General features: G+C 45.0%; 1 protein-coding gene across 6 annotated transcripts; it reads right to left on the bottom strand.

Annotated features, from left to right (window-relative positions):
- Positions 1-2,774: 2,774 nt before the first annotated feature.
- On the bottom strand, positions 2,775-21,338 carry ATG13 (autophagy related 13). Of its 6 annotated transcripts, none has more exons than XM_065754896.1 (18): positions 21,258-21,338; positions 16,612-16,693; positions 16,201-16,281; positions 15,453-15,572; positions 14,967-15,013; positions 14,310-14,450; positions 13,812-13,852; positions 13,188-13,284; positions 12,736-12,834; positions 11,903-11,993; positions 9,468-9,566; positions 7,421-7,531; positions 6,620-6,753; positions 5,760-5,877; positions 5,042-5,119; positions 4,627-4,743; positions 4,038-4,166; positions 2,775-3,466 (listed from the first exon to the last, which is right to left on the bottom strand). In XM_065754896.1, the coding sequence occupies exons 2-18, from the start codon at positions 16,678-16,680 to the stop codon at positions 3,389-3,391; spliced, it is 1,650 nt and encodes a 549-aa protein (XP_065610968.1). In that variant the 5' UTR covers positions 16,681-16,693; positions 21,258-21,338; the 3' UTR covers positions 2,775-3,388. The 6 variants fall into 6 exon arrangements, with proteins under 6 accessions (XP_065610968.1, XP_065610969.1, XP_065610970.1 ...); XM_065754897.1 differs by having other exon boundaries at positions 7,421-7,504; XM_065754898.1 differs by lacking the exon at positions 9,468-9,566.
- Between the last annotated feature and the right edge of the window lie 462 nt (positions 21,339-21,800).

Genomic DNA, 21,800 nt, shown 5'->3' with positions numbered 1-21,800 from the left:
ACGTACGTGCACACCTATACTGTGCGCAGCTCAGGAGCTGTGTGGGCACAGTGGAATACTGGTTACTGATAAGTTTGTTACTCAGTCACCCTCGCTCCCCAAGCTGCAGTACTTCCCTTCATAGGAACTTGACTAAGACACTTTTTTTTTCCCGTGCATCTTCCTCTGTCTTTATAGTAACCAAGACACCCTTTACGGCGCAGCCTGAATCAGCACTGCCTGTATTCATGCACAGATTTCTACTACCTTACTGTTTCTCCTTCGAAGGGAAGATGTCAGCATGTTACGCGGCATCACGCATTACGTGGGGTTAAGTTTAAGCAGTGCTATGCACCCTGGCTGACCCTGGAACTGCCACAGTGGGGCACCGCAGCCGCTACCCCTGGCAGAGGCAGGCAGCTCTGCCCATCCAGATTCCTGCAGGAGAAGGGCTGAGGGGCTGCGACCGCCCCACACCTGTGGGTGGATGCGGAGAGTAGCGCGTGACGGAGCAGTGCGGCCGTCCGTTGCTTACATAAAAGTTTTATTGGAAATTCTTCGAATACTTGAAGTACAGTAAAGACTATTTCCAAAACAATACAATTTAGGAGCCTTTTCCTTCACCCAAAATATCTGTAAAGCAGCAGCTATACACATGCCGTCCCTAGCACAGACTCGAGCAGATGTCTGCTAAAGTAAGCGGCCCCCATAACACGATCTGTAGTAGGCTACAGCAGCACCTAGATGTTTCCTGAAGCTGAGCATTTGCACAGTGGTCATAGAGCTCAGAGCCTAGATGTAGCAACTACGTGTTGAAGCTGAGGAATGTCCAGAAAAGAGGCACATAACTCAGCCCTAGAGAATCTTTATTGCTATGGTCATCCAGCTCAACACCAGCAGCTTACATAGGCTAATTTCCAGCCTTCTATAGAAAAGGACTGCCACACCAAAGTTCTTCTCTACAAGATGTGGGAGCTGTAGTAACACGTGAGCACAAGTATTTGGCTCCAGGGACCTTCTGGGCAGGATTAGCAGAATGAGCATGCTTGCTGCTAACTCCATCCACAGCTTTTCAGTGCACCCAGAAGACAGCAGGAGCACTGGCTAAATGAAGTTCAAACTATTCTAGTCTTCTTCCCTGAAATACAGCGCAAGCCAGCACTTTACCCCATCTCTGCTGCTTGGCAGCTCAGATCGTACAGCTTTCCCACGCCCTGGCTGTGAGCTTAGGGAAAGGTGACAGCCCACAGAGGGGCAGCTGTGACTTCCTACAGGGCTGTGGAGACCAAGCAGTGAGCAGAGATGAGAGCTGGGTGACACTCCCAGTCCTTGTGTTTCTGCACCCTTCTGATACTCCTTCCACCTGAAAAGCAAGGTGGCTTTGCCTGCGTGTACAAGAGTATTTACTGAATCCCACATAACTTAAACCACTTCTTCAAAATGCGTGTCTTGTTTTGCAAGCAGTAAGCAGCACCTGTGTGAGGCTCCAGGAAAGTTGGATCTGATATCACCTGGAGCTTCAGAGCTCACCTGTCCTCCCATGGAGCACGCTGCTTAACCAGAAAGCTGGCAGAGTTGTGTGTTGCTCTGACCTTAAGATAAGCTCTACTCTGAGCTCGGTTCCTTGCTCTATCGGTGGCACAGAATTAGTGTTCTAGAGAGGAGATGGGCTTCCCCAGTCATCTGCAAACCATCTCTTTCAAGGCAGAATGCAGCACAGTTGAAGAAGCTGCCACATCGCGCTGACTTGAAGGCTAGTTACTTAACCACTGTAGGGATGTGAAGATGGTTCCTCAGTGTAGAGGGAACAACACCACTTCAGGAGGAAGGGGGAAAAAAAAAGTGTAAGGGGCCTTGCAGTTGCTCATTCTAGTTACACACGGGAGGAGGAAAACGAACCACAAGAAGCCCAACCTCATCTAAGTTTCTGCTTAGTGTCACCATTTCTCTTCCTGTCCTTATGTCAGACAAAACACACAACAACCAAATCAACCACAGAGTGCTGCCAGCCGGACGCACTGCTAATAGCCAGCTCGTTACAAAAATAAAATTTCAGCTCATTGAAAGCCAGCTGATTAAAAAGTACCATAAGCTCCCAAAAATGTGCTTCTTCATAGAAGCTGCCTTCTGAACAGCTGAAGAGCGCTGCAAATTCATCCATACCTATCAGAATACAGCTTCTAAGTCCCTGCCGCTCCACTACGCTGATGTGTGCATTTCATTCTATCAGCAGGCCCTGACGGGATGTAATGGAAACACAGTCCCCAAAACAGAGCATGATATTAGAATAATCAAGTCTGTCTTATAAAATAAATATCTTGGATATTTGCAAAAGGAGACTTGCTGGACAGGGTTCCATGGCACACATGCTGTCTGCAGTGATCCAAGGCAGAATGACCTGCACAACTACATGAAAACAACATCTTTTAAATATAGGTTTCTTTAAAAGCAATAAATATTTCTCAGTTCTTAAGATCATCTATTAACCATAAAGCAGGAGAGTTTGCATGGGTTAGAGGAAAGAATCTCAGACTAAGACTCCTAATTACATAACCCTAAAGAATCAGGATTCCTAGTATTTACAGTTACATTTCAAAAGCAGAGGCTACGAATTCAGCATCACAGCTGCTACGTGCAGGCTTGCCAACACAGTCAAAACTGGTAAACTCAGCGTAGCTGAGCGTCAGTACACCCAGGAAGGAAATGTGGAAAAGCACTTCTGTAGTTTCACTCCTGCTTATCAGCAAGCCATTACAGAAGGTGTCACAGAACGACCGTGTACAGACTCCGTTCCTTAGAAGCTAAAAACAAAGGTAACTTGTATCACACGGGTCCCAAAGCCGATGTCGCTCCCTGTGCTCCAGGCACTCACACTGAAGTCAGGCTGAAGTGGCCCATTCTGCGGAATGGATGTCCTGGACACAGAGCCACTGATCCACTGAACTCACAGACCTTAGAAATGACCCAAAGCTTTCTACGCTCTAACAGGATCAAAGACTGTAGGAAAAAAGCATCTATTAGCAAGAAGCTATGTTGAGGGAACTCACATCGTAGGATCTTTGGAGGAAGAAGATGGCAATTTTTCGCAAAGCCCCTCCACACAGACCAGAGACTGAAGAGAAAATGAGTTTCATACGTTGCAGTTTGACTTCCTGTGTATCTACTGGTCATAAATTCACGGCTGAACGTGAACAGGAAGAGCAGTCCAGGACTACGCAGTGGAGCAGCTGAGGAAAACCAGCAGATAAGCTGTACCTGCTGTTGAAAGAGCAATCAAAGAAAGCTCACTTGATGGAAGAGAATAGTCAAAGCAAGACAAAAGACAGAGCAGGGGTGACATATCTGTTGACATTGTTCTCCAGGATGCCTCGAGGAGGAAGAACTGCTGCAGCAAGACTGGAAGATCACTTCACTGCAAGGTTTCTACAAAGGCATCAAACTCTTTGACGTTTTTCTCATGGACTGCCAGCTTCTCTGGTAATGAGTCCTGGAAGGGCAAAGAGGGGTGCAGCTCAGGACTCATTCACAACAGATAGAGAGTGCATTTAAAGCTTCCCTGTAAGGCAAAAATTCTTTTCTAAGCAATCCAACCCCTCTCCACCAGTCTGGGCTCCCCTTCTTACATGCACCAAGAGTCCTCTGACAGGATCCAACAAGGGACCCTGGGAAGGGCATTCCGACCGCAGTGTGTTTGTTCTGCAGAAGAGTAAGTGCACTGGGGCCTGGCCTTGTGCAGATCCACCAGGATTTTACTTGTGTGCAGACTGCAAGATCAGGCCTAGTTTGACACTAACCCTTACACACCAGACGTGGGATCAGTTCTGAGGAAATTGTTTTGAGAGTTTGGATGACAACTACAGCAAGCATGCGATAGCAGACTTCAGTTCAAACATAAACACAAAAGCTTCAGAGGCTCAGGTGCACTACAAACAAATGTGCATTTATCTGAAAAATACTAGCAAGGAACCCCCCCCTCTTGGCCAGATTCTTTTAAACTAGGAATAGGGAGAGTACTATAACGTATGATTCCCACAAACAGAAGTTGTATGGTTCCATACCAAATCCTCTGCCATGGACTGAGCTCCTATGTCAATGGAGAGGCTGCTGAGTTGTGGGGGGTTCTGAAACTCACGGTAAAATGTCCCCAGATCCATTGGAAGAATGTCATCTTTTGAAAATGCTGGTTTCTAGAATGAGAAACACTACTGTCAGTCCTCATTCAGAGACCTTTGCTTCCCTTTTGTCATCATCTCAAATAAAGACACTACTTGCTACCAGTAAACATCTTGGTGCTACAACTGTTGTAATAGCACAGATTAAATAACTGAACAGCTCCGGCTTTAGCTTTACCAAGGCCAAGATTTGTGGTTGCCTGAACACTTGGAAAGGAGCATTTTTGTGGAACCTGGCTCCTTTAAGCATTATGGAGGAGAAATGGCCCAGGTGTTGGTAGGAGCTGGATTACTTAATTGGTAGCTGCTGGTTTTGTGTTATCAGTGCCTCTGCAGTTTGGCAATTGCTGGAAGTGTGAACAATGAGTCTTTTCCCTCCAGTGAAAACAACTTTTATGTCATTTGCTATTGTACCAGTACCTGAAGCCCACCCAAGATGTAGGTGTTATGTGAGAACACTGATCAGGGCACTTACAAAATCAATCATAACAAAGTCATCGTGGGTGTTCCCTGCGCTGCTGCCACTGGAGCCCTCTGAGTGTAAGCTGCCTTGTAGAGGAGATTCAGTTTCTGGGGAGTCAGGAGGATTGACCTGCCCAAGAAATTGAAGACGGTGAGTAGTGATGTTATGATCTCATTTGTCTGCATGTTTTTATTCTGTGTGGGTAGTTAGGAGGCTGGACAATAAGCACATGCTGCACTAACACACACATGTTGTTTGCATACCAAGAGTGCCCAAGACTCAACACAGGAAACCCCAGTTCCTGGGTTTCAAGCTGCTAGTTCTCTCCTCAAAATAAACTCTGAAGTGTATTCATGGAAGGGAATAGCATAGATATTGCACGAGGGATACTGAGAAGGCACAAATTATACTCTGGCAAAGGGCTTACCATGGGGTCGTTATCTTCCAGCTCAACATTCTTGGGAGCAAACATAGCAAAAGGAATGTCTAAGTTGGCCATGGTCACCTGAGGAGATTCAGCAAACAAAGTTTCACTAATAGGCTCTGCTCACCCAGCACAGCAAAGGCTACTGAAAGTCTCTGTCAGGTCTACTAACATTTGCCCAAGATCACATCATTGGTTTGTCAGGATGCTGACAACCTCATTTAAAAAGACATAAAGTAGGTTGTACTCAGCTGACCTAACACAGATACGCACTCCAAATTACAACATCTTACACGGGGCAGGCAAGGGTTAACAGGCTGCTGCACATTCAAACAAACCCCCTTCATCCATCCAAAGGGTGTAGATGGGGGCATAAAACTTTTATGTTTTATTTAAAACATAAAGCAGAAATGAACTGGCATACTGCACAACCTTTCAAGGAAAGGAGGCTTGCTGCCAGCTTTGTGGGATCACTGTGGAGTATGAAGTCTTCCATACTCACACTGGTTGTTGGCAGAGTGGGGCAAATTCAGCAGTTGTCAAATCCCAAAAGGATTTTATGTAAAGTATGCCTTTGACAAAACTGCAGGCAAATGCTGCAGGCAGAAATATGCACCCTCGTTCTCCCGGTCTACCCTGGCACTGGGGTGTTTTGTTTCCTCTTTGTATGAAGAGGCAGGAGAGGCAGCATATGGTTGTGAGAAAACTGTCTGCTAGTTACCTGGTTAATAGGTTTGTTGACAAAAGCTCCCACCTTCCGGATAAAGATGGTCTCCAAAAGGTCATGTGGGGAGCCACACTTCCCTTCACTGCTGTTTGATACTGTTTCCGTGTCCTCGCTAGGAAAGGAAGACAAGCTAGTGACTCACTGCATCACCAATATAGGCAAATAGTGTGTTCTGAAAGGCTCCTTCGTTTTTCTGGGTTAACTCACAGTATTAGAAAGGAGAAAAACAGAGATCTTATTCCCTGTACTATACCTTTCCCCTCAGTTGTAAACAGAAAAGTAGAGTGGGACACTTGTGGAATCAGATTTTTGCTTAAATCTGGAACAAAACTACTTAGTTGAATGAGAAGCTGCTGACTGAAATAGCCTTTTCTTTTTTTTGGAGGGACTTAACTTCAGAATGTATATGTTCAGAACTGTTCCTGTTCATCACTATTACTTTCCCAGTAATACAATTGTCACAAGGGTCTTCAGGAAGCAAGGCCAAGAAGCAAAATGTTATCCACTCTGGCTACAGAGGTAGCAGTCTGATGCACCAAAACAGCCAGAGCCAGGACGATCAGTTCACTATATGGATTTTAATTATTTCTCTGGCCTGTTTGCTTTCCTAACACAAGTATTTGGAACTTCAAAATAACAAAAGAAAAAGGTTGAGCCTTTTGGCAAGAGGACTATTTCCATAAGGTACCTGGGAAAGTGCTAGGAAGGCTCAGTCAGTTAAAACTGCCAGCTCTTTTAGGGGGAGGAGAATAACAGTATGCTAAAAGCAATAGCTAAGAAGAGGAAAACAGTTTTATCTTAACACAATTCCAAATGGGTTGGCACAAGTGGAAGGTCATCGAAAACCAACCTACCTACTAGAAGGAGTAGCTGCAGAGTAGTGGACTCCATCTAGTGGGGTGCACATCCTCTCTTGGTCAGCTTGAGTGCCATGTGCTGGCTGGCTAGGAACTGGGGGAACTCCCCCCTCTTTGCCTGGACCCATCAACTGAGATATGGAGAGGGAACAATTAAGTTAGATAACTCCAAAGTAGGTCAACAACCAAGTGCAGTACAGAGCAGATTCCCATGTGCTGGGACTAAGTCATTGTTTTTGCCATATGACTTGGGTTCTCACACCCATGAGGCAGCAGATGATGTCAAACAGGTGATCATCTCAGTACAAGCTCTTTCTTGTTCCCTTCCTACTCTTCTCCACTTCAGGCCTGTCCTGCACAGCAGAACAGATCTTACTTTATCTGCTAAGTGAATGCAAACACACCCGTGTGGTCTGTCAGCATGTCCTGCATCTAGGTTACAGTGCTGTGCTCAGACAGCTACAATGGCAGCAGCTCTGTAAGACAGCCAAGCCTTGGAATCAGTGGCTCATCAGCGCAGGCAAATAGGTTGGATTTAGTTTTACAAACAGCTCTGACATCTTTTAGCCATTTCTCTGCATGACCCCTACCCTATCTCAGTACAGTCAAAGATGCTGAGGAGCCAATTCTTCGCTGCTGTGCAACTTGTGCTTTCCCTGTACTTACCCTGGATTCTTTTCATTCCTGACAGACAAGATACTAATGCATGCACTAGTTTCAAGGCCTCCCTCAGGTGTAGAGGTGACACAAGAGGGTTGCAATACCAGCCACGCTTGTTCTTCTACCCTCTACAAGTACCTGGTGAGGGTGTGCAGCATTCAAGCCACCAGCAAAGAGTACAGGATACCCCATGTCAGCTGATCCAACTCCCAGGGCAGCAGGCTGATAGGAAAGACGAGAGCTGGAAAGCTAAGAAAGAAGAGAGAGAAAAAAAAAAAAGGGCAAGGGGAGAGGAGAGAGGAAGGGAAGGGGGAATGTCCCATGGTCTGAATAATCATCAGTCACTGAAGAAGGAGCAGGAGAAGCCAGAGGCACAGCACAGTGTTTCCAGCTGGCACAGGACGCTAGATTTTCATTACTCCCTCATGAAGGTCATTATTTTTAAAAGCTCATATTGTAGAGGACTAAATCTGGGCTTTGTCATGAACAGGACTGGTTCTCTACACGTCACAGGGAAGCTCTGCTCTACAGGCTTGTTTTGCACACTTAAGGAGCTAACTTTTAGATATTTTTTTTTCCCAAGAGAACAAATAAATGCATTATCAGCCATTTAAGTCCTCTCTGAAAGCATGTTAAAATAAGCTGATCTTCACAGTCTGTTCAGATAGCTTCTGCCAAAGAATACAGTGCCTCATAAACGTGCTAGATAAAGAGAGAACTAGGAAGCTAACCCTCGTGAGATTGCTTTAGGAGTGATGTGCTGCAAGCAGTGAAACCCAGAAGTTCCTTACACACCCTTAAGTAGAAATCTAACCACGTTAAGTAAGTTTTTCTGGCTTTGGCTGTCTTGACCTCAACAGGAACACTTCTCAGAGCTCTGCATGTGATACCCTAGCAGTGCCAACACTGACGTAATTTGCAGGAAACTGAATGCTGTGCAGTGCTTTTATTCACATGAGGCTAGTTAAGCTCAACAAAGCAATCTCTTTTCAAAGAAAAGCAGGTACAGTATCATTAGTTTTCTCCTAGGAATGTCCACATAACTTGACTCTTTTTAAAGAACTCATGTTGCTTTGAAGATATTACACTCATCTTCCTGAAGGAATTCCTTAAGAAGTCCTAGGGAGTGTTGCTCAGATATTAGAGTTTTGTGGTAGCTAAATGTTCCTTTGATAAAGGTACTTCTCTGTCCACTGTTGTGAGACACTTGCACAAACATGAGGAACAGGACTTTAGACAGACCTGTCAGATGTAAGCAAAGAAGAGTAAACTCAGGTCTCTATAAGGTGTTACTTGTAACCTGGAAGTGAATTTATGTTTTCTCCTTCAAATTAACAGCATCTCCATTTTAATCCAGTAATCCAGAAAAAGTTCTAATTAATGACTGTGCAAGATCTAGGGCCACTGACTGTCAGATAAAATGCTCAGCAGTGCTCCCTTGCCACGTGTCTCTCTGACTAACAATTAATCCTTGCAGCTGCTGTTGTTTACTTGAGGGTGCTTGTCCAGTCTTTGGGAGACAAATGCTGTAAAGGCATTTAAGCAGCTGAGTTTCACTGAAATCCATGCAAGAGAAAGACCTAAGCAGACTTGATTCCTAACAAAGGTAGAAATGTTGGCTGAAGTTGGAGTACCTCCTGTGTCAGCAGGACCAAAATCTGTATTCCTATTAAATTAGATATTTCCTTCCTCTTTAAGAGTAGAAAATCAATTTGCTTTTACACCTTTTGTTTCCTCTGTCCCTTTGCTCTGTCAGGCTACATATAGCTGTCGTTTGCCAATGACAGGCTGTACTCTTCACTGCATCCTTAGTGTTATGGCTGTAGGCTGAGCTCCCACCCCAGAGGTGGGGAATGCTAGCTCCCTCTCAACCAGCCTGAAAAATTATGCTGTGCCTTTTTTTCTTTTTTAAACTCACTCCAGTGAAATCCTTTTAAAACCTTGCTGAAAGCTGCTCTTTCTCTTGTATCCTCTTTGAGTTTTACAAGCTGCTTCACGCAGATGGATGGGCTGCAGGTTTTGCAAACTGTTACATTTTCAAATAACATACCTGCCTCATTTTGGGTTGACCAGCCTTTCCCATGCACAACAAACATTCTGCTTTGTCAAGTTTGTACTTTCCTGTATTTGTTCAGTCACGCCTGTACCCTCTGGCCACGTGTAACACATTCTATTGGCAACTCACTTGATGTGAAAAGGCCAGCCCCATCACTGGGACCTTCAAGGTGTCCGTCACCACAGGAGGAGGGGTCTGAAAATGTGCCTTTGTGACAGTAAAAACACACTGTGCACAAACACAGACGCACAGAGGAAACAAAGAAAAGAAAGAATGAGAGGAGAGAGAGAGAGAGAGAAAAGGACTTCAGAGAAGAACTATAAAGAGTTGGATGAACTGAATGCTAGCAAAGAGTGGCTGCAGCAGCCATGCCTACACATAGAGCAGAATATTTCAGTACTGCCAGAAACATGTTCATTTTATGAAGAACTGACTGCTTTCTGGTCTCAGGGAACTGCTCCGCACACGTAATATTTAAGACTCCAGTGAATACTGACAGAAAGTAACTGCCAGAGGCTCTGTCCCACAGCTAATAGAACTGTTACCAGCCAATCAGCAAAGATAACAACAGTTTTACTTTTGGAATGTAAAAATAACATTTAATTTAATTACTTTCCAATTTTATGAACACGCTCCTAGTCCTCCAGCATCTGGAAGAGCAATAGATTGTATTTCTTCATGTCCGTGCTGCAGCCTTAGACTAAGGAGGGACCAGACTAAGGGGAGATTCAAACATACTGATGGGAAGGGAGAGCTCCTTCACCAGAACTGGCACTCCAGAAGTAAATGCTGTCTTAAAAGAGTGCTAATGCAAAAAGGGTAACCCAAATCTGGTTCAGTCGCATACCTTATACCAGTTATTCTCCTACTAGCATGGTTTTATGAAAGCTTCATTTCAGGGTACTACCCATGGCCAGATTTTACCCTGCATTTGGGGTACTTTAGAAACACACCATGTATATGCTGTACAAGCTTATGGGGAGGAGTTAACACTTGCTGCTTTGTATCAGGCCAGCTAGGCCTCATTTCTAGTGGGAAGGCAGGCAGAGCTTTGAACAGTCTGTCTACGCACTCTATATACTGTCTACCCCACTGTTTCCTGTGTTCTCCTAAGTGTTAAGTTGTAAACAAAAAGATGGAGAAATAAACCAATCTAACTATTGTAAAGAAGACTGGCAGTTGTTTATAAATAAGCAAACAGAAGCTATGAGCCATGTAAAAAGCAAGAATGTAGGCTCATGATTGGTGTGAATCCTCAGGGTTCATCTGGTTTCGTAAAGCTTTTTCCCTTCAGTGACAGTAAAACTTCACGTTCCCCAGGGAAATCCCAGCTTCAGCTCTGCTGTATTTACAAACATTCATAGTGTTATTTAATACTTTCACAAGCAAGTCAGTGGAAATTTCCTCATAACCCTCCTGCATTTAATCTGTTTTGTGAACAGGCAGAATACACAATACACAATACTCAGCCACAAGCACACCTCCTGAGCTGTGTATCCCAGAATAGAAACATCTCTCTTCTGTCAGACTTACCGTGGGTGCCTGCTGATCAGTTCAATGTTGCCTAATGCTCTGTCACTCAAATGCCATTTGGTGCAAAAATGCTTCCTAAGAAAAGTTTGTTTCTGCCTCATTCATTCAGTAGAACATATTCTATTAAACCAATCAAACAAATTCCTCTGAAGCAGCAGAAAGTCCCATAGCAAATTCTTTCAGCTTGGAATAGTATTCCAATATTACATCTTTCTGTGTTTTACACTCAGAGCAAAAGAGATTTGCAGAGTCTTTAGATTGTCCTTAAAATGCAGTAGAGCCACCTGCTTGGCTGGACAGCTAAGAACGCTCCTGAATATTTAAAGCTGTAGGTGAAGAGCAAATGCCCAAGCCTTCAAAGTACATTAAGTGTGGAGTCAAGTATGTATGGACAGTAGAAAAGGGAGAAACTGCTGTTTTGCAAGGTTCACGAGGTATTTGTTTTATGAGTATTTTAAAATTGAAACTTAAGTAACATTTGCATGGAAGTACAGCAAATTAAATTAATTCCCCAGCTCAATATGATGACCCATTTCTTTGCTGATACTTACTCCTGCTCCCCTAACTCGTTCTAGATGGTCCAACTAGTAATAAGGCTTTTGTCTTTCCTGCTTTTCCATTCTGCATCCTGGAAAATATGACCGTGCCATAAATATTTTCCTGATATTTCAGTATTTCTTTCTCAGTGTCAGCTGGTTACTTCTACTTACGCTGCCTGACAGTGATCTCTTGAATTCCTCTTTCTGCAGTATCAGCACATGTATGTATCCTAGTACACTGCCATCATCTTCTAGTGTATCTCTGTTTTTCAGTCTTTCTCAGTAATTCAGTCTTTCTAGTCCTCTAGCATCTTGTTGAGAACAGTATCTGACCATGTTTTACTCTGAGTACAACCATCTGAATAAGAAGCTTACACATTTTAATGAGTGTCAGGAGGCTGCATGTTTGCACAGTAGTCAATGTAGAAGTACACACACTACACTAACAGTGATGGTTCTATCTAGAAGTAAAAAAATCTTGTTTTCTCCTACCTGAGATGGAGGTGAGGTGGAGAATGATGTAGTACACACTTCTTGGGAATCTTCTACTGAGGGGTATACTGCACCATTGTCCTCACCAGCTCTAAGTAGCAAGAAAACAAGAACATCCAAACTGGAAATATTCCACATAACAAACAAATAGCAAAACATGCTGGGACAAATGCTGCAAGCAGGCTGAGAGTATCTGTGTGGAGTTGAAAGGAGAATTTTGAAAGGCTCTCAACATCTACTTGGCAGAACTGAGGAAAAGAGGGTATGGAAATGTTAATTTTGCCCAGGACTATTTTAAGGGCTTCTTTTCTACCCGAGACAGAAATGGTTCCCTCTGATTTTTACCTATTTATTATACCAAAGAAAAATTTTCTTAGGCCAGCCAATGCTACTAGTTTCAGCATTTCCAGAACCACTGTCAAACAATACCACTGGTCCCAGTCTGAGCATCCTCACGTGAACTTCAGAGAAACAAAGAACAAAGAGCAATTCATCTTTAATCTTTCCCCATTGGATATCTCTGGAGCTGCATAGCTCTGGGTAGTTTAACAGCAAGACTAAGTGCTACCCTTTCAAACTCATAGACAGTCAAAGTTAAACCTTTTTTGTGTCCAAACCCTTCCGTAAAGAATCTGGCAATATCCTGGGGCTTGCTGCACTCAGTACTCTAGACAAGGAGCAAAATGTTGCCTCTCCTTATACGCTCAGCTAAATAAGTATGATAGACCCCAGTCTTCCAGTCTCCATTCCCATGCAGTCAGTGGAAAAGGCTCTGTATTTGGGCATAACGATGCCTTCACCATGGCCCATGACTTCTCTCAGCATTTCCTCACCTGTAATTGCAGGGATGCATGGGTGAAGAGCTGGGATAGGGGCGGTCCACAAAGTGGTCAATGATAATCCCCATGATAGGAGGGGTCCTCTCAAACTGCCTGCAATGCAACAAGCAACGGTGTTATTGTAAGGCTGCTTTTACTCTTACTCCTTTCTATATTCCAGTTCCTGATATCCAGAGAGCCCTAGCGTCTGCTAATGGGACCACAGTATTATCACAATTCAGCTCTGCAACTCCAAGCATGCACTGGCAATCTGGAGTCCCAGCATCTGACTCGAGGCAACCCAAATACTCCATGTGCTGCAAGAGTTAAGCATTAGAGAATATTCTCCATTAAGGAGAATTTCAGCAAGAAAGGGTAAGCAGAAGGGAAAGATGTAGGGTCTCACAGCATGAGGGGATTAAAAGTAAATTTCTGTGAAAGATTCTGGCATAATCTCATTTTCTCACCTGGTTGACATGAAAGCAAGGTTGATTCTGTAGGCACAAGACAAAGTGATGGTGCCCACTGGGGTACCCACTGTCCCAACACGAACTGTTTGGAAACCTATAAAGTTAAAACATAATTATCAGTTCTACTGATTACACAGAATCTGATTACTTATTTTTGTTACTGTTTTACTTGGTGGCCTTATTTCTAACAGTGCTTCCATTATCCCTTGTAATCAGAACTCCAAATATGCATGCAGAATCTGCAGCAAGGCAGCACTAGGTTGCCCTGGTGGGATGCTTTGTCTACAAACTCCTGATGTTACTTCCTATCTTGGTTTGAAATACTATTCTGAAGTGCTTCTTGAACCTGAGTAGATCACTGTCTCCTTTACTGGTCCTGCTCCTTACAAATGTACTTCCATATTCTTATTTCAATTCTGGGTCAAACTGGCCATCACTCTAGATTTTGCCTAAGCACCCCATTACACCTGTCACTTTATGACACGACTTCACTGAGCCACACAGAAATACTGTATAAACCTCAGGTTTTATTGTGTTCATAGCACTCAGGAACAGTAACAAATGGCTCACCAGTATGGAAAACAGTTCTGCTCTTAATTTCTGTGTACTGCCTAGCCATACCTTCTCCCAAGCCGCTCAGTTGCACTTCACCAAAGTATATCCTGCAGGAAAAGAAAAAAGGTAAAGCTATTAGGTCCAGTGGGGACATAATGCTTTACATATCTGCACTCCCTATTTAATTTTGTGAGTTGAACAGTTGGAAGCACTTTTTCTCTTTGGGAGAAGAGAATATACATGATATACATGAAGAGATACATGGCTAGACTGCCTGTATCAACCTTCCAGCTATGTCAGTGGAAGACGTGCCACATAAAAAGGAAGAGAGGTAGCTGAGCCTAACAAAAAAATACTTATTTAAGCATTCAACAGCTCAGGATGAGGCTATAGGGTAATAAAAACACAGCCCGAAGTTCTCCATCACCTTTCAGTAGTAGACAGATCCAAATAGTTCAAATTTACTGTCGCTCATCTCTTTTTACCCCATTTACAGCTGCCCTATGCAATTCTAGAGTTGCTGCTGATTCTATTCCAGATGTGGAATTTCACATTCCACTTTACCTGTACAATATCACGTATTCATGGCCTTGCTTCCTTGAGAGTCTGTAGGCTGGAGTTACCCTGGTTATAGCAAGCAAAGACTTCAGCAGTAGAGACAGCCTGTTGTATACTGTGTATGAAACTTTGATTTCTTTGTCACACCTACAGAATGCAAATGAAAAAGTTAGTCATCTGTTCCTAACAAGAAAGGAAATCTTTAATCAAAATGAGTCTGAGTGAACTGTTTTAAGTCAGTTTTATTGCCAGAATGACAAAATAAGATCCCAGTGCTCAGCCAAGAGCCCTACTTCAATCCAGTCACCTGGTGTAGATGCACTTGCTGAAAAATGTCATGCAGCTTTGTAAAAATGTTACTCCCAGGAACAGTATTTGAAACTTTTGGAGTTAATGAGCAGATGAACTCTTTTGTCTGGGGGGCAGGGGAGTATACTAATTGCAATGAAAGAATTAAGAAGGAACAAATTTACTATTTTTTTCTTGACACTAGTATTCAACAACTTAACAGCTGCACTAGGCAAAGAGAAGACCTTCATGAAGTGTCACAAACCACACAGACAATTATGTGCTCATTCATCAAGGAGGACTGAGTACTGCCCAGTTTCATCAGCCAAAACAAACAAATAGCAAACACAAAGGTGGTGAGAAGAATGCACTTACTTCTCATTCATTTCTAGACACCAAATTTCTAGCTCCATGGAATCCCCCTGGATCAGAGAAAGATGGCAAACAAAGGCTTATTTCAGTGCACAAACATTTTCATTAACAATCAGTATTAACCACTCCTCTCAGTAAAGATATTTCTTCTGGCTCCCCCTTTCTTACAGTGCAACAATAGGAAAAGGTGTGTTGCACCTCACTTAGAACTTGATCACCTGTGGGTATATCTTCCTCAGAGTAGCTAAGCATCTCATGGTTTAAGAAATTAAGTTTTGCTGTTTCATCATCTATGTGTTTGGCCCCAAGATTTGCAGTGAATTGTTTCTGCCAAACAATACATTTAATTCGCACACTGCCTAACTTCATAATTGAAGATGCTTTCATGTTATCTTGAGCTAAAGGGTAAGAACTCTGGAAAGTGAGCTGGGATCCAAGTAAAAAATAATAACAACAAAAAATCAGCATCTGTTTTAACTCTGTCCTCACCTCTGAGGTTTTAAGAGAAATCTCCACGCACATAGACCGTCCAACAGCAGGTAGCTGTCCTGCCAAGGCTTTCTTTGCTTCATGAGTAACCTCTGGTATATCTTTGATGGCCAAATTGAACTGCAGAATGGAAGAGAAGGTTCATTTTTTGCATTTCTATGAAAAAATAGTATGCTGCAACCGATTCATAGGTATGTAACGTACTAGGTCCGTGTTCATTGAAATATTTATGAAATAGAGAATTCCCAGATTGCTTTAGGCTTTTTATATTTGCAAACATATCATTGACTGCTAATTCAAATTATTTTCTTTATCCTGCCATAAAAACCTTGTTCCATCTCTCTCACTTGCCTCATATGTTCACCCACAGAGCAGGGCCTTGAGTCTCTCCAGTTTTAATAAAGCCCATTACTACACAGTCTTGAATTGCAGAGCTGCAAACTTGTGTCAGAGAAGAACTCATCACCCGTTCTCCAGCAAATCTTGGCAATGAGCCTTAGTCAGCTGGCAGGAGTTGCTGAGAGGTATCGTTTATCTCTCCTCTAATCAGCCCTTCAAAAGCCCTGAGTGACATGCTGTGTGTCAACAAGGAAAAAAAAGGCCAGCCAACATAATTGAATCTAGTAGCTATTATATGAATAGTTATTATGGGCTGCACTACACTGTAAGAACTGTATTGTGTTCTCGATGCCAAAAATAAACAACAAACAGGAGACTTTATGGAGCTGCTTTACAAACATGGCTTTACCCAGTCGGAGCCTGTTGGAGAGGACGACGATCGGGTACAGATTTTCTCTCCAAGTCGGGCCTGGACAATTACTTGTACCGTCTGAAACAGAAAGGACACGATTCACGTTGGGCTAAAATCATCTAGCCAAGCAGTGAAATCTAGGTACTAGGCCAAATCTAATAGTTACATATCAGCATAATTCAAAAGAATATTCTGGTATTATTCGTTTTGAATGCAATATAAAAATTCAGATGGGCTAAAAAAAGGAAGTTCAGGGCCCAACAGAAGTTACCACCCAACTGCAGGATAGTTAGATGTGTTGATGGGAGCCCACCGCTGACACAGGTGTGGTGCGCCTCAAAGTGATCCTATGACTTTTTCCTTAAACAAGAAAAAAAAGAAAGATTTATGTGCGGGAGACAAAATTACCTTTAGAGCAAAAAACTTGATGAACTTGTCCAGGTCCTTCCTGTCCTGGGAACTGAGATCAGTGTCCATTGCATATGACAATCTGAAATATACAGACATAGGAATGAAGTCTTCCTTCAGCTTTTTGTTTGGATTTTAAGACTTCAACACCACGCTGGGGTCTGCATCAAGCCATCCATCAGACCCAGCAGTATGGCTTCAGATATAATATATTCTCAATTAACTGCATGGGAAAAAACAAACTGTTTTCATGGGTAAATGTGGCAGTAAATCCGCATGGCTGCAAATCCACCTACAACCAACTGAACAAGATGTATTTTTGCCAATGGAGGGACCACAATTCTACATGCACTTCTCTCAAAAGCCTCTGATGACAAATACTCAACCTCCCTCAATTACACTGGCTTGCGTGTCAAAGGACTAGGAAAGATTTTAGCAGCACTATGTAGCTCACATGGTGCCTGAAGCTGGCAGCCCAAACTACTGATCAGATTTCTGCCGTATCACATCACATGGTCTGGGAGAAGCAGTAATTTTCTTTCAGTTTCTTCACGTGTAGGTTAATAATCATATAGAGACCACGGAGAGGACTGCCTTAATGAGCAGTTTTAATCAATGTTTTTTACTCATAAGCCTTCAAAGTATTAATTCATTCTTAATTCCCGTTGCTGTTTTCGTTCTGAGACAGCTAATCACCCCGAAGCTGCTCATCAGACATCACACCCCTCGCAGCAGCACTGCTGTTCTCAGTGAGCAGGAGCACTCTGTGCTCCACCTTCACACAGAGGTGGAACTGCAGCCCTACGAGGGGCCAGTAACCCCAGTCACCTGCAGAACACCAGATCATCACTGACTGCACACCCACAGCTTCTATTCAGAACAGCCTGATCAACAGAAGTAAATGCCTGTTTTAAGTCATGCTGCTACATCAGAGTACTGCAACTTACAAAGCATTTTCCAGAGTGCCACTTTCTGAATGACTCTAAAAAGAAAGCTGAGCGCCTACACAGGTGGGAAGTTCCTCAGCTACATTCATACTACGTCTCCCATGCTCCACTGCTTTAATTATAAGCTATGGTTTGATGTAAAATCTAACAACATAAGCTGTAGGTGCACTATCAGATTATCCTTTGGGTATTTTAACCTCCTCATAATGTTTCCTGTGCTTAACGTCCATCAGCCAGAGACTAAACGTTTCTCTGTTGCAGGAGGGATGCAAAAGAAAGCTGGCACTTAAAGCACTAGATGTTTAAGTGATGCACCACTCTAATGTAGAAAAATCAAGCTGTTAGAACAGACCCTTCCCTCTCCAAAAGAAAACAAGAGTGAACTGTTGTTATTCTTTCAGCTTAACGGAGCAAAGCACTGTAAAGGAGGAAGGGCCAAAACCCACAACAAAATTTGGATCACACAGCCAACAAAATGCTGCATTAAAAAAGTGCATCTTTTTCTTAGCAAACAGAATACTGAAATTTACATCCAAGAGAAAACAAACGAGCTTTGAATGAGAAAAGAAGGAGCATTTATTTACAACCCTGAGGAGAAAGCTACAAGGAAGTGCTATACCCTACGGTGCAGGAGAGCTGTCAAATAAAGCGCCCATGTTTTCCTCATGGGACTGGAAAAAAACATCTGGATATTGACTTGCAAGATATTATAAAACTAATGAAAGATGTTAGGCTCACTGGTCTGTTGGGAAAGGAAATGAAGCATCAACACGGTTCTCTGTGCACTGTAATAAATCTAACAGTTTTGTACGTAAATAACTCCAGAGGGGAGAAAAGCAGCCCTCACAGACATGCCCTGGATTTGGGGGTCAGAGGATGAGAGCCTTACAGTTCTGCCCTGCTCCATCTGAATAAGGATTCCTTCTGCAAGATCCCAAGCTTTCTGAAACATCCACAAAATATTTGGAGGCTCATACTCTCACCTCAATCTCTCAGTGCTGTAACAGCTGACTCACCAGAGCCTACTGCATAGTAGCAAGGATTTCATGTCAGGGAGCTGTAATTTCAGGGACAACAATCACCTTGGAACTCAGTTCCTGGCACGCCCAAGGCCTGTCATGGGCAGCCAGCACCTCCTCATTTTTGCAGAGATGCTCTGATGGTTATATGCAATTTGCTAAGGCTTAGGAAAGTATTCACCTTTGAGATCACTTTTGGTTTAAAATGCCTTGGTACCCTCAGGTTAGCTGCTACTGCCTGACCTGAACATGAAGGAAATCTGTTAAACTTGTTTTGACCAAACTCATCCAACTCTTAAGTCCTATAGGTTGTGATGCCAACAAGTCCTTGCTAAGCACCAGTCACTCAAGCAGTGCTCCGCTCTGGGGGGACGTGATCGAATTTTACACGGAGTAACAAGCAGAAGGAACTGACCTTTGGTCTCATTCAGAAATCCACAGATGACTGATTTCCCCTCAACCAAAGAACTCCTTAACCAAACAGAAACCATGCTTCTTGAACCTTGCACACAGGCTGCTCACAGGTAAACGGAGCATCACAGCCACACAACTTTTGGCTTTGTTGCTGCCTTTCTGCAATCTCCACTTCCGTGACCTTTTTACTCATGCCTTTGTTTCTGCTTTCTTCCAAACAGAGAATTCTAGGAAAAACATTCGAAGGACAAATGCTACACGGCTTTGTTAGCTAAAGCCTCACTCTTCCTTGCAATGCTGTGAGGCAGGGAAGAATTTGAGCCTTACCCAGCAGTGAGATACCTAAGCACTGTGCCTTAACACATTATTGGTAGTTGCAGTCTCCTTCACCAAGGAGAAAGGCACGTGAATGTGAGGTGATGGCACCTCATCTGCATGATGCAACAGGCTGTAAGAGCCGTCTCCTTCAAGCACTGCTCCAGCCCCGAGGAAGGACAGCTCCCAGAGTGCTGTGCCTGCTGCCAGCAGCCAGGCTGCAAGCAGGCACTTGTAGCTGTGCCAGGCAGCAGGTGCACAGCAGCACTTGTGCATTACTGTACAGCTTTCATGTCTGGGAATTCAGTGTGCTTGAGTGTTTGACATACACATGAGAAAGGAGCCAAACCACCTGACATACAGCGAGCATTAGTGTTAATGCTGCAAAAAGCACATACAGGCTGCTTCTATTACTTTCCACCACTGAGATGTTACTCTGCATCATTAACTCTTAATGCTCTCCTTTATTTTTCAACACTACATGTTTCAAAGTTTCCATCCCAGAGCGGCACACCCACAATGAAAAGAGCATGGGGCAGTGAGAGCCCTGCCTGTTGTTTCTAAGGCGGGCTGCTCTCAGCCCAGTTCTCTTCCCATTATCTGACCATGCCCCCACACTGGTTCCCTACTGCCACTGTTCTTTCAGAGCTCTTTTGTAAACACAGGACCCGAATCCAATCTCTGAGTGTGTCCTGTGTGAATCTCCAAAAAATCCTTGCTGAATCATTCAGGTAAAACAAACATGAAAGTTTTGGAAGATTTTAATAGAGTGTCTTTGATAAATAGGCTTGGCTGCTAAGGAGGCTTTCCTAGAAGATCCCCTTCAGTGATCAAGAAGTGCCAGTGCAAGCAGGTATTCTGAGCGCATTAATAAGCAACTATAAAAAGCTCATGATGGAGACATCAGCTCCAAGGCTAGGCCTATGAGTCAAGCCCCACACAGACTGAAAGTTAATCTCCACTGCAGTTACTGGAAGTTAATCTCCATTTCCCCTTAGCAGGTTTTCTGGAAACCTGGGGAGAAGGGAGGGAGGGAGAAGGGAACAGTATGAACTTAAGGTGTGCCACACTCATTCTTTAAAGTCTATGAGTTTAAAAAAAGAATTACAGACAAGGAGATTGTAGAGGGAAAATTGAATCATATGATACAAACATCCTAATGAAATCAAAGGCTCTGTAGTTCACTGTACGGTTCAGTTTGGACTACTAAAGACTCATTTTTTTCCTTCTGATCAGAATTTTGTAACTGACAAATGACTTTCCAGTTTAGGAAGTGCCTTACAAAAGCTCCACCTGCACAGAAACAAAACGGAGTTGACCGGCAGTTGCACTTGTACTTCCCTGAGCTCTACAGATGCGTCAGCACAAAGGTCCGTCCCGGCGCCGCGCGTCGGGCCGAAGTGCAGGAGCTGGAGCGCAGTGTGCGGCTGCACGCCCCGCAGCACAGCACCATCAGCACGTCTCAGCTCGGCACGTGCGCACGGTCGCGAAAGCTGAGCTGATGTAACCCCGAAGAAACCCAGGGGACCCTGCCTGATCCTCCCGGACGACCACTGAGTGCAATGTCACATCCCTCTCCGCAAACGGGACGGCTTCACCACGTCAGGCCGCTCATCTGGATTTGCTCCAGACTTCGTTTGCGCGGCCAACCACAGCTCAGCGTGGCAGGAGCCCCTCTATAGACAAGAGGCGAAGGATGCGGCCGCCTGTAAGCCCCCCCCCAGCCGCCGACACGAAGCACCGTCACACCGCACGGGAATCGGGCAGCGCTGAGGGCGCAGCGGGCAGCAGGGGGACGGAGCCGGGCCGCCCGCAGGCCGCTCCCCTCGGTGTACCCGGGCAGCAGCAGGCCGCACGCACCGCCAGGCCCGGCCTGTCAACGCCGCCGCAGCGGATCCCCGAAGCGGCGATCCCCCCCCCCCCCACCCGTTCCTCCGCCCCGGGTCGGTACCTGCGCGGGGGCGGCAGTGCTGGCGGCGGGGCGGCTCATCCCGCGCCCAAGCCCGGCTGCCCGCCCTGCGGGGCCCCGCTCCCCCGCCGCGCTCGGCGTCCCCTCAGCGCCCCGCGGCCGCCTCCTGCTCGGCCCCGGCGCTCGGGCTGCTCCGCCTCACAGCCGCGGCCCGCGCCGCGCCGCCATCGTCACCATCGCGGCCGCTGTTTGTTTTCATCCGCTGCGGGCGGAGAGAGGGAGGGAGGGACGGAGGGAGGGAAGGAGGGAGGAGGCGCCTGAACGTCCGCCGCCGCACTTTCCACACGCGGCCGTGGGCCGCCCGGCCCCGCGGGAGGAGGGAGCACGGCAGGGAGCGGCGGGCAGCGCCGCCCTGACCGCGGGAGGCCGCGGCGCGGCGAATCTGCCGGGCGGGCTCCGCTCCTCAGAGCCGGCGCCTGTGGGCCGCGCCCTGCGCTGCCCCGGGCTTCCCGGCGGCCGGGAGCCGCGTCGGGCCGGTAAGGGCTGGGTTCTTCTCGGGGTTCCTGGGGCTTCTAAAAAAGCGAG

This window comes from Cyrtonyx montezumae, unplaced genomic scaffold (assembly GCF_038088225.1).
Source record: "Cyrtonyx montezumae isolate F1298 unplaced genomic scaffold, pur_monq_1.0 scaffold_10, whole genome shotgun sequence".
Classification (NCBI taxonomy): domain Eukaryota; kingdom Metazoa; phylum Chordata; class Aves; order Galliformes; family Odontophoridae; genus Cyrtonyx; species Cyrtonyx montezumae.
The sequence above is the reverse complement of the archived record's forward strand: the minus strand, read 5'-3'. Positions and strand labels throughout refer to the sequence as shown.